This window comes from Neomonachus schauinslandi, chromosome 4 (genome assembly GCF_002201575.2).
Source record: "Neomonachus schauinslandi chromosome 4, ASM220157v2, whole genome shotgun sequence".
Taxonomy (NCBI): Eukaryota; Metazoa; Chordata; class Mammalia; order Carnivora; family Phocidae; genus Neomonachus; species Neomonachus schauinslandi.
In genome coordinates this window covers 96,015,869-96,043,319 of record NC_058406.1, presented here as the reverse complement: position 1 = coordinate 96,043,319, position 27,451 = coordinate 96,015,869, and the positions used below count along the sequence as shown (strand labels likewise).

Below are 27,451 nucleotides of genomic sequence, written 5' to 3'. Positions count from 1 at the left end.
AGAGGAGCCCCCATGCTCTGTCTCACCCGGGGAGTCTCTAGGCTGAGAAGAAGCTAACGACTACATGCACCGGCCTGGTTCTTCCGGTCTCAGGGACTAAACAACAGAGAGTTGTCCCACATGTCATCCTTTTTGGCCGAAACGCCGCTATCCACTGTCCACCAGGCGGTTCTGAGTGTGGGGACGACCCTGAGGCAGCCTCCTTCTGAGCAGGTGATCCCGCCATGGGCGGCTGTCCACCTGACGGCCTTTCCCACAGCAGAGGGCTGCTGGCAGACGTGTGAGATATGCTTCCCTGTAAGCGACAGGTTTGGCTATCGCCACAGCCGGCCTGGAGCGCCCGCAGCCTCTCTTCTGGGCCAGGGCCCAGACGCCGCCATGCGGCCACCTCCCTACACCGTCCAGCTCAGGCCGCACCTGCCCTGCCCGGGATGGAAACGCAGCTTTCTCGACGCTTCCAATGACTGTGCTGAATCACACCAGATAAACATCAAAGACAACCGCCTGCTTAGGGCTGAGACCGAGATTGAGATAGGAACTAAGGTACCTCCAGACCCCCCTGGAATGCTTGACTGGCATTCTCTCATCCGGCCTCACACTTCTCACCAGCAGTACCTCTGGTCTTGGGAGGAACCACAGGAGCACAGCATGGAGAGTTCGGAGTCTGAGGGCAGCCAGCCTGGCCAGTGGGATCTCTGTTGGCCGGGACTGAGCCAGAAGGGGCACAGAGCGGAGCTGGGCAGTGGCTTTGCAGGACAGGGACAGCAGACCCCCATCCGTCTGCAGGCTTGAGGATCAGCACAGCTTACACACTACATCAGATCACACCCATCCATCCGCAGGGAGACACGCAGAATGCCAGGCCCTGTCCTCAGTGTGAGTCCTGCAGGACAAGGAACGGCACACCATCCAGGGTGCAGGATCCACCCCCGCCCCCAGCCACCCGTGGCCCCACGGGAAGGCCATCTAAACCAGCTCCGCATCCACAAGCTCTCTGGCTGTCAGTGGCTGTGCTCTGTGAGGGGTGGCTCCTCTCCGCCTTGGAGCAAGGCTTAGGGGCAGACGCCGTGTGAGGGAAGCCTTCCCAGCCGCGGTGGCTGCCAGGAGACAGCTGTGCAAACACAGGCTGCAGTGTCCTGCACCTTCTGCTCTCATTACGGCCACTTTGAACAGCACCACGCGGCCAAACCACAAACGGCAGCTCTGTGCCCGCCCTCGAGGTTCTCCCACAGCAAAGCAAATCCGAGCAGACGAAACCTTTCCTCTCTACCCTTCAGCGCTTTCTCGTTTTTAGCCTTTGCTTTTTGAGGGGCTGGGAGTGAAGACTGGCAAATGTCTTTACTGAAAAGCAGTTAAACAAAACACGCGTATCTAAAAATGAAATTGTGTATGAAACCATGATTATCATAGTGACACGAACCCAAACCTCTGGTGGTCATCTAAAAACACTCCCCAACTTCACAGCCGATGGCGCTGGGTCCTCCCCAAACCGTCCGTGCTAGCCTTGAACGTGGAAGGGAGGGACCACAGCCCAGCGCAACAGTCCAATCTGATCGGTGGTGTCACCACTGGCTTGGATATCACTTGACCCAGAATCACAGACATAAGATTTCAAGGGGAGCTGGATCTATCCTGAAATTACTGGAGTAACCTTAGTCTCTCCAGGAGACGCTCCCTTTTTCACTTCTACCTAGAAAACCGAAGTGCATTTGAGAGAAGCCAGGCTCCCACTCAAGCTGGGAGGACGCAGGCGTGAGCTGGAGAGGGCATAATATGAGCTCTGTTTCATCAGGGTTGCACTGCGCTCACTGATCCCATGGTTTCCCGGGGCTCTGGGGTCAAGAGTCACCAGTGTGTACTGTTCCTGCCTTAGCTTGGGCTGCCATAACAAAATACCATAGACTGAGTGGCTGAAACAACAGAAACTTATTTTCTTCCAGTCCTGAAGCCTAGAAGTCCAAGATCAAGGTTTGGCTGATTCTCTGGTGAGAGCCCTGTTGCTGGCTTGCAGATGACGACCTTCTCATGATATCCACACATGGCCTTTCCTCGGTCCATAGGCACAGGGGGAGAGACAGAATGTGTGCAAGCTCTCTGGTGTCTCTTCTCAGAAGGACATGGATTTTATCAGATCTAGGACCTCACTGAACCTTAATTACTTCCTCGGATACCCCATCTCCAAAGACAGCCACATGGGGTTTAGAGCTTCAACCTATGGATTTTGGGTGACCACAATTCAGTCCGTAACATTCCATCCCTGACCCCTAAAATTCATGTCTTTCTCCCGTGCAAAATAGACCCATTCCATCCCAATAGCCCTGAAGGTCTTGATTCATTCCAGCACCAGCTCTAAGTGCAAAGTCTCATCTAAGTGCCAAGACTCAAGGTAAGATCAAGACTGAGGTAAGATCCCTCTCCAGCTGTGAACCTGTGTTACCAGACAACTTACGTGCTTCCAATATAATCATGAGACAGGCATATGATAGGCATTCCCATTCCAAAAGGGAGAAACTAGAAGGAAAGGGGTGATGGGTCCCAAACGAGTCCAAAACCTAACAAGGCCAATCCCATTAGATCTTAAGATCTTGCTCTTCAGGATAATCCTCTTTGGTTCGATGCTGTGTCCTCGGGGCTTTGGGGGTGGCCCTGTCCAGGCAGCTCTCGGCAGTGGCCGCCTGGCCCACCGAAACCAAGCTGGGGGGCCCATCCTCTGAAGCCAGTGAGGAAGCAACCTGGCCCCTGGGCCTGTGGTGGGAGGGGTGGCCTAATGATCTCTGGGTCACCGTTGGGGTCACTCTTCCCTTTGCTTGAGGGATAACGTGTGTTCACAGCCTTCCTTCCATCCCCCCCTCCCTGTTTCCCTTAGTCCCAAGTGAAAGGGGTATTGTACTGGTCCTGTCTCATCTTCCCATCTTTATTCTTGGCTTCTGCTAGAATGGCTGATTAAATCCTGATTAAATCAAACAGCTGGCGCCTGGCTGGCTCAGGCGGTGGAGTGTGTGACTTTTGATCTCGGGGTTCTGAGTTCGAGCCCCACGATGGGTGTGGGGATTACTTAAATAAATAAATAAATACAGGGGCGCCTGGGTGGCTCAGTCGTTGGGTGTCTGCCTTCAGCCCAGGTCATGACCCCGGGGTCCTGGGATCGAGCCCCGCGTTGGGCTCCCTGCTCCGCGGGAAGCCTGCTTCTCCCTCTCCCGCTCCCCCTGCTTGTGTTCCTGCTCTCACTGTCTCTCTCTCTGTCAGATAAATAAAATCTTTAAAAATAAATCCATACATACATAAATAAACTTAAAAAAAATCAAACAGATGTGTGACCACACCCTTGGTGTTCTCTTCAGTACACACTTAGTCATTGTTTGCAATATGGATAGGCTGAGAATTTTCCAAATCTTCAAGTATGGATTCCCTTTCGCTTAACCATTCCTTCTGCAATCCATCTCCCTCCTCTCACATTTTATAGAAGCAGTTATGGAGGACCCAAGCTGCATCTTTTGGGTATTGGATGCACCCAATGGGTGCATTTTCAATGCTTTGCTCAGAAATTCCTCAGCTATGCGGCGCCTGGGTGGCTCAGTCGGTTAAGCGTCCAGTTCTTGATTTCGGCTCAGGTCATGATCTCAGGGTTGTGGGACTGAGCCCTGTGATTGGCTCATGCCGGATATGGAGCCTGTTTAAGATTCTCTCTCCCTCTGCCTCCACCCCCCACCCCCATGCACATGCACGTGCTCTCTCTCTCTAAAAAAATACGAATAAAAATAAATACCTCAGCCAAGTATCCAATTCCATCCCTCACTCACAAGTTCTACCTGCCACAGAACACTAGAACAGGAGCACAGATCAGCCAAGTTCCTTGCCATTTTATAACAAGGATCATCTTTTCACCATTATCCAACGACATGTTTCTCATTTCCACCTACGAATTGGTTGGGGGGGAGACCACAACAGTTATGATCCATGATCATAAACTTGCACTGTTTGAAAAGCAATCCAAGAATCATTTCTTCTAACGCACAGGTGGTTCTGTGGTCAGCAGCCAGACCTCTGACGAAAAGGTGCAGGGTCAGCCCCAATTTATAAGATACTCCCAGTGTCAAAGAATGAAGCATGCTTAGAAACCCAAACAGTGAAAGCCCGCTGGTGGACCAGCAGACTCCAGGTATGAGAGCTGAGGTGGTCACGGAAGTCTGCTAGGTCGTGGACCCCAGTGAACCCACCCTCCCAGCTCCCTGCCTCGTGCAGCTCTCTTCTGTACGTCTGGGCTGGGGCTCTGGTGGAAGTCATGCTGGGCCAGTTCCAGGCACAGGCCTTAGAAGGCTTTTGTGTTCTTGGGAGCCCTGAGAAGAAGTCTACCTACCCTAATGAAGAAACTACTCCCCTGAAGGGCTCTCTGGGGAGGGAGAGAAAGAAGCCCAGCCCCAGCAGCCTTACCACGTGACTGCAATCACACAGAAAATGTTGGTCAGACCAGCAAAAGAGCCTCCCAGCTGAGACCAGCCCGTGAGAACACTAAAAAAATAAAAGGTTGCCCTACACTACTACATTTGGGGGGGGGGGGTTATATGACAATAATTAAAAGAGGTCCTTTGGAGACATGATGAGACATACAGAAAAGTTAAAAAGTTTTGACCAAAGGCTCAAACCTACTGCTGTGTTTTTTATGATTTTATTTATTTATTTGACAGAGAGCACAAGCCGGACGGGCAGAGGGAGAGGGAGAAGCAGACTCCCCGCTGAGCAGGGAGCCTAACCTGGGGCTCGATCCCAGGACCCCGGCATCATGACCTGAGCCGAAAGCAGATGCTTAACCGACTGAGCCACCCAGGCGCCCCCTACTGCTGTGGTTTTAAGGTCCGGGTGTTGCTTGCTAACTGACTGAGCAAAAAAACCAACAGGCTAAGGAATGGCTACACAGTGCAAGCCAGCCATCTCTGACAATCCTCTGCATTCTCTCCTTTCCAGCCCTGAAGTTGGGAGTTAAACAGAATCATGTATTTAACAAAATAGCTAGCACCCAGCCTGGCACATGGTACGCAACTCAAACATGCTGATGAGTTCTTTCAAGTGTTCTGGAAGCAGTGATATGAACATGAACACGTCTATCCAGAGGCACAGGGGAGGGGTGCGACCCCCAGGAAGCACGCAGTCCCCCAACCTGCGGCTAGGGCTCTCCTCTGCAAAGGGCAGCCGCCCTCTACCACCTGCCCCGGCCTGACAGGGCAGGAGGGGTAAATGACATCGGACATCTGAAAAGCCCTCTGTCATCCCCCAGGCACTGGGCAGAAAGGTTAGGAAGTATCTTAATCTATTTACAGTATCTCACTTTTTGTACCACAATAACCTTTTATTTTTCTCAAAGTTTTCAAATAAGCCCCTAACTCCATTCCTGCCAACAAGCAGGACCACTGTACCTTTTATGAGAGCTAACAAGAAGCATCTTTTCTTTAAGAAACTAAAGAATAAGCATTCTTTTGACAACCTTCAAAAATAGCTCAGTCGATTCCATAAGGTCATCTTTGAGAACACCCCCCAAAAAAGCACTCACCATCACTCCGCAACTAAGCGCATCAGGTCAGTGCCACAGGGAAGACGTTCCATAAAGGAAAATGGGAACGGCCTGCCAGTCAGCTGAGGAGGGCTTGCTATTCTGATCCCCAGACTCGCTCTTTGTCTCTTTGGATTCCCCCATCCCTCCTGTCTGTTTCCACGCTCTACAAAAGGGTTTAGAAGTTATATTTCTGGCCCTGTGATTCTTGCAGCCACCGCTGGGTTTAGAGCAGATTTAGCCCCAGAAGTGGCAGGGGACTGAGCCCACACAGTGCCAGCAGGGAAGATGCCAAGCCCGCTCCAGCTCACACGGCCTGGCTGTCCTATGGGCAGCCAGCCCTGCCCAAGGGCTCTATTAGAGAGCAAAGGAGCCTCCCCTGCCCCGGCCATCTCTCCACCCCATAAGCAGGGTCTCCCTCCATGGGAGGAACCAAGGGGGCCTTTCTGAGAGCAGAGAAAGGAGGAAAACAAAGGGTCCTCGAGAGAAGCCAAGAGGAAGATACGGGGCACCACCTGGACATGCTCTCCCCATCCCCTCCCCGGGGCTGCCAGAAAGGTGCTACCCTTGGGTCTCCCCAGGAGCTGGGGTTAGTGGCTTCAGGGTTAGCAAGTCAAGCTGGGCAGTTGTTGGTCACGGGGAAGGACAGGCATGAAAGGTATGCAGCAAGGTTGTGGGCCATATGGAGCAGTCGGCCCTGCCCTCCCCCCCAGGCCTTCCCCTCACCCCTCCCCCAGCAGCCTAGCTGTGTGGTGAGGTGCCAAGGCTACTGCCAGTTTTCTGAACACAGCACAGGGTACTGCGCCCGGGCTGTCTGGTTTGTCCCCTCCCCACCCCTGCTCCCATCCAGCCTTGGAGGGAGGGGCCAAGTGGGAACCGTGGGGTGGCGGGGGTGGGGGTGGGGGGTAGTCCGCCCCACCACCTGGACGACCCAAGGGCAGACAACGCCCTTCGCTTTTCCACCCCATAGATGGGGTTCGCGCCAATGAGGGTGGAGGCCAACGCCTTGGCCACTGACATTAAGAGTCCCAAATATCACTCGTCTCTACTGCAACTAGAGCTAGATTTCTCTCCACCGCCTTCAGCTTGAGCAAAACCAGTCCTGTTCTGGGATAGGCCGCTTCCCGCTGGCTCTATCACGGCCACTGCCTCGTCCTCCAGTGCTCCTGTCACCCGTACCCAGGCCTGTGTGGGCAACTGTCCAAGCACAGCAGGGCACTGGTCTCTCGCCAAGGGACAGGGAGTCCCAGGAGTTCCAGACAGAGCTCTGAAGGCAGCCAGCGTTGTGTCTCGGGTGCCCCCAATGCCGGGCTCTGCATGTGGCAGATTTTTTTTAAAAGATTTTATTTATTTGTCAGAGAGAGAGAGAGAGAGCACAAGCACGGGGAGTGGCAGGAAGAGGGAGCAGGGAGCCCGATGCAGGGCTCGATCCCAGGACCCCGGGATCACAACCTGAGCCGAAGGCAGATGTTTAACCGGCTGAGCCACCCAGGCGCCCTGTGGCAGATTTTTAATGCGCGTCTGCTGGTCATTCTCCACCAAAAACGGGGAGGGGGTGAAGAAAGCAGAGCTAAATAAGCAGCAGGGATGTCCTTGCCTTCAGAGCCCCACAGGCATCTGCAAAGGACTCGGAGACATAGGATTCTGCTGTGTGGAGCATGTGACTCAGACACCGATTCCCTCCAAGGACCAGGCAGGATGGCAGCCGCTTCCAGTGCTAAACCACTCAGTCCTCAGAGGTAGAAGCTCAGCCAGAGGAATGAAAGAGGGTGCGTACCAACACCAAGATGGTTTGGCAGTGCGACCCAACTCCAAACCAGGGCCGGGCCACCTTCCTGTGTCCCAGCCAAAAATATGACAAAGCCCATTGTTCTGATACCCAATAGGGTGCCCTTGTCTGTCTTGCCAGCTACACGATCACTGGCCGTAATGGCCACAATTAACTAAGTGCTCACCGTGTGTCAAGCAGGGTACACACATCAGCGCAGATCGCTGGAGGAGGCAGGAGAGCCCAACGAGATGCCAAAGCCAGTCATCCCAGGTGATCCACTCACCGGTAACCACGTGAGTGCCAACTGTATGCCGTGCTCCAGGCCAGGCACTGGGGATCCAATGAAAGTGAGACCCAGCCCCTGTCCTCGGCCCCCTCCTCAATTTGTGGCAGAAAACAGACAGAAAAAGGGTCCAGGAAACACAAAGTAAGACCATCTAGAGAAACTCGTGCCCACGTGCACCAGGAATCCTGAACAATAACAATCCTGATCATAACAGTTGTGCTTGTAATAGCAAACAAATAAAATAAAATGGAAATAACATTAATGGCCAAAAAAAAAAAACAAAAAACCAAAACCAAAAAACCCAACCCTCGAGAGAAACAAAGAGAGAGATGCCGTCATAATGGCGGCATTAACTGGAGCCCAGCTTCGTGACAACTGGGTAAATCCTAAACGAGGCCTGCCATGTTATTTTCTACAAATTGTTTAAATCCCCTAATCCCCCATTTCCTCTTCTGTAATATTGGGATGAACACTACCTAAATCAAACGGTTCTGTGAAGACTAAACGTGACAATCTATACAAAGTGCTTACCTCAGGATAAACAAAAATAAATAAAATAGGATTATCCCTTTTTTAGTTACCCACAAAACAGATGATATGCACAGATTTAAAGTATGACATCTTGATATATTTCTAACTTTATCACATGTATACATTTCCAAAACGCTCAACTCTCCGAAAGTTCGGGGTCTCTAGTCTGCACTTGATTCTTTACTGAGGGTCACCAGGGTGGCCACGTAATTTAGCGCCTAAACCAGGACACCTCTGAGAGCGGGTAAAAAAAAGGAAGGATGAGCAATCCTACCAGGACCAGGATGTAAACCAGATGTAGCATTTTGAGCAAACTGGAGGGGCTGGTCACTTTGTCCACTGTTCACAGGCCAATTTCAGGGGCAAGGCCAGCAGCCATCACAATGCACCCCCCTCCACCACTTTTGGGAGCTGCCAAGCTTGAGAGCTGGCCCAATAAGACTCCAACCTGGATGAAGCCACCAACGGTGTCACCCCACCCAGCAGTCAGGAAAGTCAGTGAACACAGACACACACCCCCCTTCCACACACACACACACACAGAGCTCCTCCCAAAACCTGAAGAAAGGAGTCAGACCCCGGTCCCGGCACCTGGCACCTGTCCTCACCCCTCACGTGCTATCCGCCAGCACGATGTCCGTCAGCGGTCCTTTCTGCCTCTCGGACGTGCCCCTTACCTCAGGTGTCCCAGGCTGTAGAACCGGGACTCGCCGTCGGTGGAGCGGACCACCTGCAGCGTGAACATGGGTTGCAGCTGCCTGAGCTCCAGCAGGACGATGGCCAGGTAATGGATGAAGAGGAGGGCGTCCACCAGGGACACGGCGTACTGCACGATGCCCTGGTAGTTCCGGTCCCGCGAGTCCAAGATGCGGACCCCATAAAACAGCCAATAGGAAACCACAAAAAGAAAGATGAGGACCAACAAAAGGGCACGGAACACAAACACCCGTGGCACGTCGGCCCTCTGCTTGCGGAAGAAGAGCGCCCAGGTCCCGATGAGCAGAATGAGGAGCTTGAACGCCACGGAAATGAAGAGTCCCTCGCAAATGGTGCCACAAGGCTCCAGCTCATCCCTCCACAGGATGGGGGGTAACAGGATGAAGGCAATGGGGGTGAGGAACACTAGAAGTCCGAGGACCGAGGCCACAGTGAGGCCCAGGTAGCGCTTGCAATCCAGCCCCACGCTGTCCTCCATGTCCTTGCTGATCCTGGCAATGTCCTCCTGCGAAATGCTGTGCTCTGACGTGCCTGTGATGGCCGTCGTGGTCTCTCCCCAGTTGTCATCCTGATGGGGAGAGGACAGTGAGCGCGAAGAGCCACAGGCGGCAGGTCAATGGTAAAAGCCACGAAGCCAGCCCTCAGACACACGGGAGCCCTGCCTACCCGAACCAACCCACACCCACGGGCAAGCCTAGAACGTGGAAGCTGCACCCTTCAAATACAGGAACTGTCAACCTTGATGACCTTTGCTGAAGTTTTTCAAGCTACATGTTATATTCACCTTTTCAAACAGAGAAAACACAGTCTAACCTTTTGGTGGGTGTGTTGGGGGGCTTCATTACTCTAATGTTGACGATCATCCCCCGTGTTGGAATCTCCTGAGACGCCCTGGGCCCTGCAGTAAGCCATCCCGCTGCGAGACCTAACATAACAGGGCTCACCTATGGCAGAAAAAGACTCTGCGTTCTCTTCTTAGTTCGTGGCTGGGTTAAAAAGGCTGACAAAGTCCCACTCCTGGAAGTGGGGCATTACAATACCCTCCAGCAGCTCTGAAAAGCTATACGTACAAATCACAGCTGACCCATAGCTAGTTTTTTGTTTGTTTGTTTGTCTTTATAATTATCAGTGTCAAGCACTCCTTGACCATGTTTCTCACTGAGCAAGCTAAGCAAATTCAAGTACCGCTGGCCAGGACAGCTCAAAAATTCCTCCCCGAAAACACACGTTCTCATGACACACTGAACATCGAGGGCACAGAACTCCCAGGCTATTGCAATGTGTCTTTGACTTTCTTGCTTTCTCTCTCTTTTTAACCTCTGAGGTAGTTTCCAGTAGGACCAATCAGTCCCTTTAATGAACAAGACCCAGTTCTTAAGGTTTTTAAACAATCCTGCTGTTTTGCTGGCAACCTGACCCCACTACGAAGCAACACGAGAGCAAGAAGGCAACGAAAAGCCACACGGGGTCCACAGAGGTTTTGCCTCAGAGATTTGTGTATATGATTTAACTTGGAAAAAACAGTCTGATGTAGGGGCAAGCCGGGTGAAATTCATATGGAGGACGACAACTTAGAAAAATCTAGTTGAAGTTGACAGCTGAATCAGCAAGACAGGGAACCCACGAATAATAACCTTAAATCTAGTAATGATCAGAAAAATATGATTTATGAATGTATAGGCTACAGCAAGGCGTGGTGGCGGTGGCAGAGGTCTTGACCTAGGAACAAAGAGTTCGTCAACTTGGAAAGTTACAAGTGTCACACACCATGAAAGAAACGACTCTGCAGGACAACAGACAGAAGACTCTCACACATGGCTGAGGGAAGTATAAAATGGTACAGTCGCTCTTGAAAATGGGTCTGGCAGTGTCATATAAATTCAAATATATGCTCAACTGTATGATCCGGCAAATTCCACTCCCAGGTTTTTATCCAAAATAAATGTAAACATATGTCTGCAAGAAGACCTGTGTCAGAATGTTCTTAACAGCTTTGTTGGTGACAGCCCAAATTGGCACCCCTCAGATATCTATCCATCAGGGGAACAGGTAATAAATTCATACAACAGAATACTCTCAGCAAAAATAAAAACGGATGAATTGCTAAAAACTCACCAAAACATGGATAAGTCTCAAAATCATTATGCTGACTGAGAAAAGTCCGAAACAAAAGAATATGATCCCAATTATATTAAGTTCTAAAACAGGCAAAACTAATCTACAGTGATAGAGATCAAAACAGGCTTTTTATCTTGGAGAGGTGGGGATGGGGACGGGAATTGACTGGGAAGAACATAAGAGAACTCTGTAGAGTAATAAAAAAAATATATATATATATATATATTTTGACAGTGGGAGTTACATGGGTTTATTCAGCCGTTTGAACTTCTCAAACTGTACACTTTAGATCTGTTCATGTCTCTGTGGGTAAATTTACTTCAATTAAAAAAAAAATCACCAATAGGGGAAAAAATAGCCACAAATTCAAAGATCGACAGTACTTGTTGTAATATAAGGTAAGTTCATAAAATACTTTACTTTGCAACACTCTGGAAGAGTACAGGGCAAATACCAGATGCCATGTTTTGTGTTGGGCCTACTATTCAGGTGCTAATTGCTAGTATCTCGCGGTCATTTTGTTGACCACTGCACTGCTATGATTTAGCTATTGACCCTTTTTCCCACCAAAGAGTTGCTAACTAAATCCCCTGTACATTTTGAGAATGGATGTACATCCGGGCCTAAAAAATGTAATGTCCAAAGGGTCCTCTTAAGCTTGGGGTTCTTAGAACAGAAAGGACCTACGGTCTTCTAATCTGATACCCAAGAGCCTGAGGCTCACAAAGGTCAGGACTGCCCCCAGTCACAGAGCTACTGAGAAACACAGCCTCCAAATGCCCGTTTTTCCATGCTTTTCTCCTCACATCAACTTGCTGTAAACACCAACAGCTTCCCAATATAGCTTCCCAGTGGGCTACAAGACGTAGAGAAGCTGCAAAGAAATGCCTTCACAGTGGGCCCCCAGCACCTCTGAATCCGCATCTAGAAAGAGACTGACCCCCTGCAGCACTTCAAGGTGGTCCAATCTTAGGAGCAGCCCCAAGCATCCAGCCATCCCTCTGGCCCCCCCAGAGCTATGGCAGGTAGTGCAAGGGTAAGGACTAACGACACGTACTCATCACTGGACAAACTCCACCTTCATCCCACAGCTGAGCTTTGGGTCCCAAGAGCACCTTGTGTGCTCTGAGGAATTCCAACTTTAGTCCATCTCTCTGCTTAGAAATGCAGATGTCTGTGTACCTGCAGGTGTGAGCATACATCGGTTTATATGGGGCCATGGCTAGCCACACAGATCTCTCAAGAGCTGTGGAGGGTATGCACACGTTTCTGAGGACAACTCAGATGTTTATTTAGATCAGGTGGGCTGCCAGACAGTTAGGACCCCGCAAGAAGAACCCACACAGTGTCCTTTAAAGATTAATACATTGCCAATATTTAAAAATTGGCTGATTTCACATAAAATCCTAATTTCCAGCTTTTCTTAAATACCACTAGATCCAGGAGCACTGAATTCCTGCATTCCTGAGCGGTAATAAGAGTCCGGAGCTGGGGAGCCGCCGTTCCTCTGACAGAAGAGATGCATTCTCTAGTTTGCTACAGACCTGACAACCAAGTGCCACCCAGGTTGCTGCTCAACCCCAAGCTTGCCCGATATGTTCTGGCCCCTTCTCTGTGGGCCAGGGCCTATTTCATTCATCCAGTTTTCCTGTCAGGCATCTAAGTGTACAGATCCCCGATTTACTTCATACAGCTCGTAGTGGTCAGTCTGGACTCTCTTAACCTCTTGTTCCCCACAGCACTTGGGGCTTCTGGAGACAGTTTCCTTCCCTGGCGTGCTGTTCCACTTTGGAACGCGTCCCCAGAGACGACAGCCTGTAACTTTCCCTTTCTCTGCCCTGTCATCAGCCCAGCGGGCTTCTTTTCAACACCATTCAAAGCAGGCCCACCAATCACAGCTCAGAAGAATCCCCAAGGTAGCCAACGGCAGGACAGGCTGTCCTTAGACCAACAAGAAACCACGAGACATAGAGAAACTCATTACCATGCTAGAAAAATAAAGATAAAAACCCAAGAGAACCTACTGCAACAAGACTTAGGAAAACATTTACTGAAAAGAGTCTTGATCAAGGCGCAGTGTGCTTACAGACTGCCTTTGATCCTTACCTGAACTTCCTCCGTCCGAGTAGAATCATTTGCCAACAGGGGCTCTCCAGTGGGAGCTTGAATGGTGACAGATTTTTCTGACCCTCTGCCATCTTTATTCCGGGGTGATTTGTGTCTCTCTCTATTTCTCTCCCTGAAAAAAAAATGATCATCAGCTAGCACATTCATACTGTGTGAATCACCTCTCACTGAAATATATTATACATTTCGAGTTAGGAAAATTCTACACACGCATATATATATACACACACAGACACACACACACACAGACACACACACACGGTGCCAACACCCATGGAAGCCACCCCCTGCAAGGAGTAAGCTAATTTTTACCCCCTACTTAGTATTTTCTTTCTGCCATTCCAAGACCCAAAACAAAGACTGTCACTCCTCCCTCAACAGTGGAGTTAAAAATAGATTTTTTCAATGCCTAAAATTATGAATTTTAGAATTTCTGTAGCTGAGGCACATTTTACTGTAAAATTACTGACTTGATTTGGTTATAATATGCCTAAATTTATTTTCTAGGGCTTTCTTGTGGGGACAACACTGCAAAATATTTACACTTTGGTCTGTCCAAAAAAAATCTGGGACACATTGTCACCCTACACCTTTGGACAAGTTGAGAAGAAAGGAAATTCTAAACCAGTACAAAGAAGCATTTACTTCTCATTCCTACAAATTCAAACTGAAAGTCATTCCCACAGGTTCTGGATAAATTCAAAGGCACCCAGAGGAACAATAAAAGCCAGGACAAATGACACCAAGAGGTGCGTGTGTGCGTGTGTCTGTATTTTCAGGCTTCCTAAGGAAAGCAGGCTGCTGCCTCATTTTACTCCAGATGAACTTCCTGGGTGGTCTTCCAGGGTAACTGCGAGAGCACCCTGCCACGGGGTCACTCTTGAAATTACGAAAGGACTCAACCGCTGTGCGAAGCTCAGAAGTCACAACCTAGCCATTAACCACCCACGGAAACTGGCACTCCTGTCCCCCAGCTGTGAACAGTCAGTCCAGGAGCCTGTCTGTCGGTGTCCCCTGTCTTAGAGACTGCCTTGACACCAGTCCTCCATTCAAACACCTGCTCTCATTCCCAAGGTCCCCCCCACCCCCCCGGCAGGACAGAGCACTGCACACACAGACTTTGGGGACAACGGTCAGATCTCAGTTCTGCCTCTATTAGATGTGTGACCTTGCACAAGTTATTCAACTTCTGAAAATCTCAGTTTCCTCTCTGTGAAATGGGGATGATGATAATACCACATAGATAATGTATGCAGAGCTCGGTACGGGGGCCTTGGAGGAGACATACAAGGAACTATTAACACATATCCAACTCCTTCCCTCCACAGCATGTCTCCTAATAACCTGCTACTTAGCCAACAAAATCACATGCAGTCTTCCTGTGGGCAAACTCCAACCTTATGAGCACCTCTCCAGGATAAGCACTGGTTAGTTTGTTCAAAGAGCAGGGAGGCATCCTCGATTCCAGAAACTTTCAGTTGAGAGCATCTCTAATTTCGAGAGCATCACTTATCATCCTGATCTATTGTTAAATTAGAGTGTAGAAATACATGTGTTCGGATCAACTTGGGTGTTTCAGTTTAACCAGGTAACTGGGGGGGGGGGGGGCAGCAGAAAATCTGTTTACCTAGAGATGTATCTATCAATGCCAATCATTCCACTCCCTGCTCCAATTTAGAGAGCACTTTATTAGATGCTCTATGATATTAATTTCATTCGATCCGGACAGTAACTGTATGAGGACAGGAGTCTTGTCCCCATTTTAGAGATGAAGAAACCAAGGCTCCCGGAGGTTAACTGATTTGCCAAACTCGTACGTAGTAAGTGGCAGAGCAGGATGTGACCCCAGGTCTGCTCCCTCGATTCACACCCGCAATGCTGCGCTGATCTGAAGAGCAACTGGGCAAGATCCAGCAGCATGAATATTCCTAACGCTCGTCCTGACACCCTCTAGCTGAACCGCTGGAGCTCTGAAATCTGCCTGTGGGGCTACCGTTGGCAGTCACAAATGCACTGTGAACTTGGGACAGCACAATGCAATGAGCCCAAAGCTCTGGGCTGCCAAAGACAATCACTCAAAAGGTCCCAATGTGAGAAACAATAAACAATTTGGGAGAGCCTTCCCAGGTGCCTGGGCCGTCTTCGGGATGATCTTTGTGGACGAAGTCTAGAACCCGATTCCCAGGGCCTCCATCGGCCAGACCCAGGAGCCTCCTCTTCTATCTTGTGTCTCCATCACCCCCAACTGTTTCCCCAGCTATCAACTCTTTCTGTCACCAGCCAAGTCATGTGCTCCCCTAACCCCATCTATCTATTCACTAGTCCCATGGGTCAAATCCTGTGACAGCACAAATTCCACTGGAAACCAAAATTCTTTCACTGAATGCCAAGCGCTGGAGCCCGAACACAGCCAAGGCAGAAAGCAGGTGGGGGACACACCCAGGGCTGGAAACTGCCTCGCCAGGGCCAGCCATCACTCTGACCCCTGGCCCACCCCACCTGGCTCTTAAAGGGCCCAACGGCATCCAAAGGAGACATGATAGCCTGAACCATTCCCTTGGTGACATCTGGTAAACCAGATAGGGGCCTATTATCTGATAACCCCCGGGGAAGGGAAGGTTTTCTCATCCCCCAGAGCCAGAAACCCGAAACCAGTGCTTCTCACACCTGAGTGTGCAGAGACACCACCTGGGGTGGGGATTTAAGTGCAGATTAGCTGGCCCCACTCCTAGGGAATTCTGGAAGGGAGACAACAGGAATCTGCATTTTCACCAGCACCCCAGGTGATCAGGATGCAGGTGGTCCAGGAAACTTTCCCCAAGGTTCTTCCACCCAAATGCTCCCGGGGAGAGGGTTGTGGTATTGAGTGCTTGGAGGTCTGGCTGTCTGTGAAATGCCTGTATACAGCAGAGGCTCAATAACGGGAGCATTATGCTCAGCCATACAATGTCGAGGTGTAGAGTAGCTTCTTCATTAAAATAGCATTAAGTGGATGAGGCTGGGGAGAAGGTTCAGGCCAGTGTGCACCAGGACTCAGCATCAGCATCAGCGTGCATCAGCCTTGTGCTGGTCCCTGTTCTCAAAGGAGCAAGACCTGTCACACAGCTTTTACAAAAATCACTGGTCATGAATTACTGCTCCGGGAAGGCGTCTGAGCCAGTACTAAATAGAGAAGTCCAACAAAAACACTGCCATTCAGTGTTGTCCAGGGTGCAGAGCTCGGACCACAGGATGGCTGCTTCACTGCATGAGGATCCTGCCCACATATTCATCTCAACAGTTCCCAACACTGGGACTCCAAGCAAGTGCCAAGTGGACTCTGGGAGAGGGCTTCCCAGTGGTGAAGACAATCTGTTCATGGGATCTAAGAGTGGAAGCAGGAGACATGGCGGGGGTGGGGGTATGGCTATCAAACCACAAAAGGCCTGTTACAAACCCATGCACACTGGGGAGTGTTTCCAGCTCTGCCTGAGTGGTCGGGATCACTGGTGCCCCTGCCGGGCAGGCATGTCAGCCACAGGAACCGCTGTATCTTTACCCTGGAGTCCGTCTCCATGCGACATCTGCCCATAAGGGTACAGATCAGTATATCTGTGCTTGTGGGTGTGCAGGCGAGAGGGTGGGAAGAGCAAGCAACAGCAGGCAGGAGGGCCCGGGCACGTGTCTGTGCGTGCGTGTGTGTGTGTGTGTGTGTGTGTGTGTGTGTGTGTGTGTAAACGCATCTATTTAGGCGATTCCAGAGCTGAGCCCTTGGGGGCTGCTGTAAAACCCCCTGGTTCCAGCCAGAACCTCCATCAATTCCTGTTCCCTTCCCGCTACAGTCTGCATTTGCTGGAAAGACCATTTAGCTCTGTTTCTGTTGGTCTATTTCTATTTGGGGAAAGCCGGCCCCACCAGTCACTCCTCCCTTTCCTTCTCTAGCACCACCCACTACCTGTCCTTGCCCTGCTGATGGCGGGGCTGTCTGGCTGCTTTCGCTGGCTCCGCACGGACCGGGTGGGAGGGCCGGGCATAGCGCAAACCGACTCTGAGGCCGCCTGGAAACACCAGCGCCAATTCTCTCCGCACTCTTTTGAGCATTTCAGCACATTAGTTACATGAGTCCCCCGCCCCCCATCCCCCCTACGGGATACCCCTGCTGTTCTCCATCTAGCACAGCCCAGGGGGTGGGCGGGGGGTGGGGTGGGGGGGAAGCTTGGGCTTCCAAAGGGCCAACAAGTCAGGCCCGAAGCCTGCTAAGGGTACCTGCTAGCCTCATAAGGTCAGGCAATCACACTGCCTCTCTGCACCTCCCATTTTATCACCTGCTGAATGGGGATACCACCTCCCCACAGCTCTAGGACTGCCGTGAGGATGGAGGCCAGGGACTGAGGGTCCTCGCAGGTGCCTGCCAAGTGTTCCTTAGCATCTCAGGCCACTGCTGTATGTGACACAAAGAATTGCTACTCCAGGCTCAAAAGGTAAGGTGAGGTCAGCTGAAGTCCGCACCGTTTTCCCAGCAAGTTGACTAACTGGACACCCTCTGAAGAGAGCAGACATCACAAAACCAGACCGCTGACCTCTTTGTTGGAAAAAAGTCAGTTGTCATCTGTTTGGATCCCAGCCAGCCCCCCAAAGCTGATGACGGTGTCACTGGGCATATCAAATTTGGTGCACTTCATTATTCCTCTCTGGGTGAGAGGCCTGCTACAATTACCAAAAAGCAAGGTCCCTCCGCTTTCCTACTTTTCCATTCAAATTCCTGACAAACCCCTGAGCAGAACAGCCTTCATGGGGACCCCCTGGGGGTTACCATACCCTTGGCTGGGCTAGGGCCTGCTTAGACACCGGTGAGGTGTATTCTTACCGCTTAATATTCTTTCTGCCCTGACACAGTACTCCCCGGCACGCACCATCCACAGACTGTAAGCTTTGCTTCGCTAACTCGCCTTAAAAGGCCCTCAGAGAATTCACCGCATGTGGGTGTTGTTTTTTCCTCAAGAACCCACGGAATCTCTGATGGCCATCCCTTCCACCCAGAGCTTTTCTGAGTAGGCATTCAGTAACACTCCTTGATTACTTTATTAAAAGGCTCAGCTTGTCCTATCATTTGCCAGGTACCTTCCACATGGGTCCAAGAAGGCACTAAGAGTTCCGCACGCCGTTTTAATTGGGAATTATTGTCTCTTAAAGTCACCATAAGAACACTGCTGGATCAATTTCTGGGGGCCCCAAGAGGCCTGAGAAAAGAATGGAGCACAGCCCGGGGCCCTGACGTAGAATAGTCAGGACCCATGCGAGGCAGAGGAGACCAGAGATGGTTCCTCCTCAGAATCCTGTAATGCGTCATCCCTGATTTATCCCCAAGCACTAGCAGCACCCCAAATTCCTACTTCTGTCACTGCCGTGTGGAAAAGAGAAGCCTGGCACGCTGACAAGGGAATGGCTTTCTCCAACTGGATGATTCCAAATGGCTATTTCTGGTGTTTTAGAATGAATCTGATTATGTTCACCCGCTGGTTGAAATTTGTGATGAATCTTTGATCACCAGAGGGGTTCTGACTTTCCGGAGACCTGGGCTCTGCCGTGTCACCTGAGGCCTCCCTCAGCAGGCTTCTATTCAGCATGCTGCCAGAAAGGCTGACCCAGGCTCCAAGAAGAGTTCGTTCACATCCTTTCCCCACATTTTTATGATTTTAAGACCAATACATGAAAATTTAGAAAATAATGGAGGTTTCAAAAACAAAAAACAAAAAACCCACCCATAATCTTAATAATCCTATACTCACAGACAGGACAGGCATGGCCAATAATGTTACCATTCATCTTCTCATAAAAATATAGAGCTATTATAAGGCACAAAGTTTTGACTCGTGCTTTTTATATCATGGCCTCATAAACATGATTTCTCAGGTCATTAAACAATCTGTGTAAATGGTTGTTTTACATTCTTTTATTCTGTTCAGATTTTTAATTACAAGACACACCCTTGTGGAAGGCTGAACGGGTACAGAAAGATACAGCAAAAACAAAAATTCCCATCAGTCAGCATCTCATGTCTGGCCCCTTTCCTGTGGGTGACCACTGGGGGCAGCTCGGAGAATACCCTTCCAGACCTCTTGCTGCCTGTGTACACCCAGACGGGCTCACAAAAATAAGTCAATTAGATCGACACATCTTATTGCTGCATTACAAAACAAAGTCCCGCTCTGCATTCAGCTACCCGTGTGAGGAACTGCTTGGTCAGGGAAACGCCACTTACAACCACCGTTCCCAGCCCTCGCGGGGCTGTGACCGCAGCTGGGCCTTTGGGCTGTGGCCAGTTGGGACCTTTGAATGTGGTGCTGAAATGCCACGGCCGTTAACAGCATTAATACAGTCACTGGTTAGTGACCTCTTACCTGTGGGCCGTGTTAAATGCTTTATATGCACAATCTTACTGAATCCTCTCCACAGCCCTGGGAGACGGCTCTACCCATTTCACAGAGAAGGCGGCTAAGTAAGAGGCAGCACTACAACTTCACCAACTGGCTCCTTAACCTCTCCATCCATCCATTCCCTCGTTCCTTTACTCACCAAACATTCCACAGGTCTGTAGCACAGCAGGCTCTATGAATTACCAGTACAGACCTGTGCGTGTTGCAGAGAGGAGGGGACTCTGGCCCCCATCGCCCCGGATGGCGGGTTTTCATTACCCAGGCTTGTTCACTGGGAAAACTCCTCAGAGAGAAATATGGCCCTGGGCCAACCCCACCACCTAGTGTATAAACCTCAGGGCAAACGCCTAATGGGTAATGAGTCAGCAACTTTAGGCAAAAAGCAACAAATCAACACTTCTTTTTAAACTTTCATTTACATTCTTGGTAAAGCTTTGGGAGAACTGTCATCCATGAGAAGTATTTAGAAATGACAAATATTTCCACTGCAGGGAGAAACTTTAATTTAAAATCAATTGTGAGAAATTAAAGTAATCGACTGCGATGGCAGCTATAAAATGTAAATTGGTGGTATAGTTACTCCCAGCGCTTGTTAAATGCTCTTAAAGCCAAGCTTCTCGTGCGCCTGTGGACCCATCCTCCAGCATCGACAGCCCCGCAACCCGGCTTTACTACTTGAAAAGTGAGTCGAGAAAGCTGGACCGACCTGCGAGTTTCCCCCAAAAGGAAATGTGGAACAATCAAGAGCTTACATACCCTTGTCTGTGAGATTTTTTCGAATGACTCGAATAGTAAGAATATCCAGAATATGTGGATTCGGTATCCATAGCACTGGGGAGCTTGCTCTTGAGAAGTAGCAGCACTGTTTCTCTTCAGAGGTAGAGAATTTCCACCCACTAGACTCCTAAAGCCACAAAGGGTCTGGAGATCCAGGAGCCACTCTTCGACAGGAACAAATTCTAGGAAATGCAGGGAGAAAAAAAAAAAAGATCATCAACTTTCAAAGGCAACCCAAAGATTCTAGAAGATAAATGACAGTAGCCACCTCCCCTCTGGGGTCTCTGTTACAGAACAAGTGAGCAGGGAAGGAGCATCTGAATGCTAAATGCTTCCCCAGGTGTCCGGGAGGGCGACAGGGAGGTGCTGGGCAGGCTAAACCCCTACAACGGCAGCCAGGCCTACCAGACGTGGGAGAGACCTGGCCCCTGGCCATTTCCCGGACACAGCCCCGCTGCATGGGTCCAGGCTGGAGGAAGTGGCTTCCCACCCAACAGCCCACACAGTGCCCAGCCCCCACCGCCAGTTTGCCCGTTACAAGAACAATACCCAGGCAAGCAGTTTGTAAGGGATTTTGCTCATAGTTTCCGAAAGACAATTAAAAAAAAAAAAAAATGTTCTCTATCTCTTTAAACCAGGAATCCAAAGTCCTGAGAATTTCTCTTAGGGAACTAGTTGTTTTTTTTTTTTTTAAGAAAAACTATTACCGCATTGTTTACAGCAGGAGAAAGCGTGAAATAACCTAAATGCCCCCAAAGCGGTGGACTAGGTAAGGAAAACACGATTCCTCCGCCCAGAGAGATATCATAGAGCTGTTTAAAATAATCAGGAAGAACGGAAAGTTTTACAACATAATGGTAAATTTAAAAAGCGGACTACAGGACTGTAGATACGCCCTGATCCTATAGTTATAATCATATAAAAGGCTTATGTAAACACAGCGATTAAGAGGGAACAACAGAAAAGGAAGGGAAGCAGGTGATTTATTCTTTGCAGGCCCCTGGGTCTTTCCCCCACATTTCCATTAGATGTTGCTTTGCAATAAAAATAAACTGGAAACACTTCCAAGTACTTTCCTGAGGCCCACGTGCTACAAAACCCTTTACTTCTAAAGGCCTGAGAAGCACAAGTTTGTCTCTCCCGGCATCCTGCACCCCAGTGCTGGTCTCCGCCCATCAGGGCTCCTCCTTCCAGTGTCCCCCCTCCTCCCCTGGGGGCTGAAACTGCAAACAGAGCCAGTGACATAAGTGTGAAAGCAGAACAAAGGAGCTGCAAATGCCACAGCCCTACCCCTCCTGGGAGGGGGCCAAGGCTCCCTGAACCTCCACTGCAGCAACCTGCAGGCCTGGAGCCGATCTCCTGGTCACCTCCACGCACCAACACAGCTCCCGGCCTCAAATACCGCTTAAGAGGCCTTTGCCCTTAGCGTTCATTCTGCCTGGAAGTGAGGTGCAGTCATTTCCAGGCGCTGTGACCACGGGGGCTAGCCTCCCTTGTCCTGGATGTCGTGACTCATGGTTCCATTCCTCCTCTGCCACCAAGAGTCCCAGGCGAGCAATGGGGTCTAGCCAGAACGCTTCGCCATCTGATACAACCCAGGAGAAGCCACTTGCCTTCTGCAGCCTCAGACTCCTCATCTGTCAAACTGGGATAAATCACAGGGTTGATCTGAGAAGGGAAACACAGACAGGATCTGGAGCTGGCTTCCAATCCCTGGCTTTCCTCACATATTCGGTTATGTAACCTTGGTCAAATTACTAGTGCTCTGAAAACCTGCGCTGTAAAGTGTGAGTCCCAGAGCTGCTGGGAGAAACAAGGGGGCTCCGGCTGCAGGTGAGCCCAGCCCAGGTGGCAGGGGCAGCGGGTAAGTGAGAGTTGTGGCTACAGGACTCCCCGTTCAGGCTCTGAAAGCTGATGTCCCTCCTCGTCTTTCTCAGCAAGAGGAAACCTTGGACAGGAGCAGGGCAGAGCTGGGGCCCCACTGGCCCTGCTCCTGCAGCCCATCTGCAGACAGCACGGGGCGTATGTCAGCCCCTGGGGATGCTCACTAGCCGTGCAACCGAGCAAGGCAGTTTCCCACCTGGAAAATTGCAAATGAGGCCCCCAGTCTGTGGGCTGACGGTGCAAACCACCGTGGTGGCATTTTTTCAGAATGCTGAGTTTTGCTCCTGGACCACTTCCACTTTCCTAGAAGACTGCAAGAGCCACTCATCCTCTTTGCTCCCGACTCCGCCCCCCACCGTTTTCAACCAGCAATTTCAGCAAGTTGCCAGCGCCCTCGATTCTCATCTCCTTTCTGCTCTGGGCTTTGCTGCTTGTTCATCTGTTTTGTACCTGGCTGACACCTACATCAGGAGGTGAGCCAAGATCCCCAGGCCTGCCCAGCATGAGCCTCTTTCCCTAAAAGCCCTTGGCCCGGCTCTCCTATCATCCCCCTTCCCGTCCCCACTTCCAGCTAATTCTGGCTAAATGCTGCTGGGGTGTCTCAGAGGCAGATGACCCAGGCCCTGCAGACCTGGGCTGGTGCTATTCATGCTTCCTGGTTGCGACATTGCTGAGCCACTGTTGCCCCGCCCCCCATAAAATGAGGCCATTTAACATGAGCTCTTCCTAGGTCAGTGAGAGCAATAAACCAGGCTCCCTACATAAGGCACATGGTAACCCAGGCTCCATTCCCCTTCCCCCTCTGCAAGAGGACATCATTCCAAGTCCTCATTAAAATCTCTGGCCATCCATTAAAACAACCCCAGGCACGTCCCTCAAAGGAAATCACGGGCTCCCAACTGCCCTCTGGGGAAAGGCTTTACCTAACTCTACCAGCACCCAGGTGCGGGTTCTCCCACAAGTCCTACCTTGTACTCCTCAAAGGGGTGGTCTGTATATGCTGCCATCCCCTCCCTCTCAACAGTCACCCCAATTCTCCTCTCTCAACACTCCACTGAAACAACTGTAAGTGGGCCAAATCCAAAGGTCACATCCTCGTCCTCCTTTCCCTAGACCTTCTGATCCCATTTCTGCATTCATCTCTCTCTGTATTTAGCAAGCAGCCCAAAGGAGAGCATGCTAAGCAATGCTGGGACACAGCAATGACAAGGGAATGCACACGGCGCCCGGTCTCCCCAGAGCTTTCTGCTGCCGGCCATCCTCTATAGACAGGAGAGCGCTGATGCTACCACGTCTCCAACACTCCCTCCCTCTCCCCCATCAAGTTATCCCTTAAGGCTCCAAACTCGCCCGTTGTTTCTTCTCCATCCCATCCATGGATTTACTCCAGCATAAGCTCCTTGGAGACGGGAGCTACCGTCTACCTACCGTAGGATACTCTGCACGTAATAGGTACTCAATAAATACTCAGAGAATAAATCCCCAGTGCGCATCTCCCACCCAGCTGCCTCTTGTTCCCCCTGGGATTATCAACATCCCCACGAGTGCTTTCTGGAGTCCTGGACTATCTTTCCAATGTCCTCTGCCATGGGGGGTATAGTCATCCCATCAAACCTGTCCACCCAGCCCCGTGCCATTTCTGATTCTCTCTCTCTCTCTCCCCCGTGATTCCCACACATCCCACTGTCACTAAGTGCCATCTGTCCTCAGGGGCCTCCCCTCACTCTCCTGGTGCTCAGCCACCCACCTCCCCCAGGCTTCCTGGACAGAGGGCTAACCTATTACAAAGCCTGCAGGTTTCCCCATGGAATCCGGTCTCCGGTCTAGGCTGAGCTCAGGCTCCTTCCCCTAAGTCATGCTGTCAACTCCTGTCCCGGATCTGAGGAAGGATTCAGCATGAGCAACAGGAAGCAAACTGGCAAAATCCAGAGCGGGCTCATTTTAAGGGCCAATGAAAGAGCGTGGATATAGTTAACAGAAGCACCCAACATGGAGCTTATCACTGCAATGATATGTTTACGAGACAGTTGGCTCGTATGCACAAGAAATTAGCAGAACTCAAATAAGGTCAGAGGGACGCCTTATCAGGAAGATAATAAACTAGTGAAAAGGAATCAGGTTCCCCTGGGTGATAAACAGATAGGTTGGTGCACTGGCCGGGACAGGACAGTCATATAAAGGTGTAAATATGGGGCGCCTGGGTGGCTCAGTTGGTTAGGTGACTGCCTTCGGCTCAGGTCATGATCCTGGAGTCCCTGGATGGAGTCCTGCATCGGGCTCCCTGCTCGGCAGGGAGCCTGCTTCTCCCTCTGACCCTCCCCCCTCTCATGTGCTCTCTGTCTCTCTCATTCTCTCTGTCTCGGATAAATAAATAAAATCTTTAAAAAAAAAAAAAAGGGTGTAAATATGGATCCTGGAATCTGGAACTCGCCCTCTCATCCTGACCCCGGAGATGACCCACACCGAGCAGCTGGGCAGCTTCCAGGGTGATCTTCCATATCACAATGTGGATGTCACTTCTCTGCTTAAAACCCTTCCGTGGTGTCCCACTACAGTTGGAATAAAACACAAAATCCTCCATTTGGCCCACAGGGCCCTGCCCACCCGGCCAACTGTACTCTCCTTCTCAGGTGCCAGGCCCTTCGAGGCACCGGGCTCTTTGTAGCCTCAGAGCCTTGGCAAAGCCCAGTGTAACGACTATCCTGTCCACATGCCCTCTTTAGTCCAACTCCTACCCATCCCTCTCAACTAAATCCTGCTTCTTTCAAGAGGCCCTTCCGGATCCTCCAGCCTATGGGAGGCCCCTTCACAGCACCCCATACTTTAGAGCACAATTTCCAATTCCACAGGGGCGTGATGACTTCACGTCTGGCTCCCAGAGGGCAGGGACCACATTCAGCGCAGTCCGTCCGGCTCCTAGAATGTAACAGGCACCCAATAAACGTGGGCCAAGGAAGGGGTTCTGTGGCAGACCTCAGGCTGTGGAGGGCACAGATCCGCTGGGGAGGGAACCTTAGAGGCTGCCCATCTTCCATTCTCAGTTCGCCAGGAGAAGACAGCAACGCAGAGATGAGGTTAGCAGCGATGTGAGAACCACCGGCTTTTGGCTCACACAATAGTCTCGCTCAGCAGCAAAGTGTCTATTCCAGACACACTAAGTAAAAGTCGGCAGCAGTCTCAGTTCAGCTGCTGCCCAGCCGCCTCCCCCTGCCTTCCTGCCATTCGCCCCTGCAGCACCTGGTGTATTAGCAGCTACAGGCCCTGCCTGGGGGGAGGCTGGGGACAAACGCCAGGATGGGGCCGGAGCTGGTCAATTCACATCTCCTGAAGGCCAGGAGGGCAGCGCTGAGACAGGTGCGCTCTTGCCTGCGTGGCAGCATCTTCAATTCTGGGACCCCCAGGCAAAAAGGTCAGAGAGAACCCCTTCGCCCTGCTTTCTTAAAGTGAAGATCAGTGGCCTCAAAGAGAATCTTTCCCCAAAGTTCAGTTCACCCACATAAAACAGACCTGACTACTACTTAAAAGAAAAACACAGTGTTCGGAAAATCACAGGAGGGAAATAACATGTTACGGTAATGACAGTGGTAAACATTAAGCTAACCTTGACGAAAAGAAAATTATAAAAGCATCAACGGCTCTGCCGACAGCTATTAAGTAATTAAGGGAACTCTGGTTTGGAAGGTAGAAAGTTATCTCGCGAGGGGTAGAGAGACGCACGCTGCATTTAAAGAGCCGTTCGTTCTGCTCCTTCCGCAGTGGAGGTATTTCCAAGGGAAAGAAGTTTCTGGTACAGTCGTGCTTATGCAGACTGCGCATGTTACTGTTTATCATACATATGATGCTAAAGGGTTTACTGCATTAATTATTTTTTCCCCACTAATTATTATCTTTATTATGTGTTACAGTGGACATGTTTCTCAAGGTACCCCTTTTCGGTTACGTGGCACTCAAGGGGAACATGTAAACTGAAATCATTCTGTTCAAGGTCAGCTCTTCTGCGACAGAGGAGAAGCAACGAACATAAGCTCTGGAGTTAATGCTGTCACCCTTCAAACCCTGGCTCTGGTATGTATCAGTTGTATAACCCCAGATCAAGTTACTTAACCTTGCCGTGCAGTCTCCCTAACTCTTAACAACAGAATTATATTTTCCTTACCGGCTCATAGTGGGTATCAAATGAGAGAATTCACAGTCATTTAGAACAGCGCCTCGCACACAGAAGGCACAACGGTTAGGCATTATTATTTATCAGTAAAGTAAAATTCGTCCAGTTAGGAAGACTATCTTGGTATATGGCACACCACCTCCGTATCCCTTGCATTACACTTAACATACATTGTTTTACACTTAACATACATTGTTTGGTCAGTGCTACTCTACCCTGAATGAATACCATTAACTGTAGCTAATCTAGTGATTTCCATTCTGTTCCTTGGGCCTCCTTTTACTAGTGCCAGGTTGGAAGTGAATATGAGACAGACCAGAAAAAAAACCTGTGTTTTATTGCATTTATTTGGAGGACCTTGGGGTAATAAGGGAGGGTGGGAAGAAGGATGGCAAGCTTTGCAAAACATTTTGCGCAACTTGTGGTCTATAAACCATAAAACATCATCCAGGTTGGTCACTAATGTGGGGATCAGAGGGCTTGTGGCATTTGTGACAAACCCAGTGATACTTGCATTACAACAGACCTCTTATAAGTGAATGATCCTGGGCTGCTGTACACAAGCAAATAAAATGTCAACCTCATTTTACCTGTTTTGCCAATGATTTCAACTCGCCTTCCTAGAATAACTGCTCTTGACTCCAGTCCCTAATTACCTCGAAACACCCCCCAGCAGCTGGGTATAGATTTCTGAAGAGCTGTGAATGGTTAACGTGTCTGGGGTTCTGTGATGTAGATCTGTTTTCAAGTGAGCCCCTTATCCCCTGCTAGATTTTTAAGCTTCAAAAAATCGATTTTACGAGTACTACCTCCTCTGTAAATCCCATGGTGCCAAGTCCAATGATCGCTGTCCAATAAATGGGATTCAGAAAGACCCTGATGGGGAGAGCAGCACGCACCTTCTCATCAGGCTTCAGGCGAGACCAAAGCCACTAGCAAAAACACGGTCCAGCCCCAAGTCCACTTAAACCTGTCTTGTCCACCTTCTGGAAAATGGCACAGCACGATGCCCACATCACATGCCCATACACAGCTAGTCCCCTAGCCACAGCTAATTCACTTTAAGAGAGAGAGCATGGCACTTATAATAAAACAGATCACAGTTCATCGTGTG

At 50.2% G+C, this 27,451-nt stretch overlaps 1 protein-coding gene across 3 annotated transcripts in view; it reads right to left on the bottom strand.

Moving 5' to 3' along the window:
* The window catches only part of VANGL1 (VANGL planar cell polarity protein 1), a 38,255-nt gene extending 17,917 nt beyond the window's left edge, over positions 1–20,338 (bottom strand). For 2 of the 3 annotated variants that reach the window (XM_044914593.1, XM_021690110.1), the window contains exons 1-3: positions 20,268–20,338; positions 13,075–13,207; positions 8,811–9,418 (exon numbers count right to left, since the gene is read on the bottom strand). In XM_044914593.1, the coding sequence (XP_044770528.1) occupies positions 8,811–9,418; positions 13,075–13,207; positions 20,268–20,338 (812 nt within the window). The remainder of the gene's footprint in view (positions 1–8,810; positions 9,419–13,074; positions 13,208–20,267) is intronic. The other variant, XM_044914594.1, reaches the window with a different exon arrangement.
* Between the last annotated feature and the right edge of the window lie 7,113 nt (positions 20,339–27,451).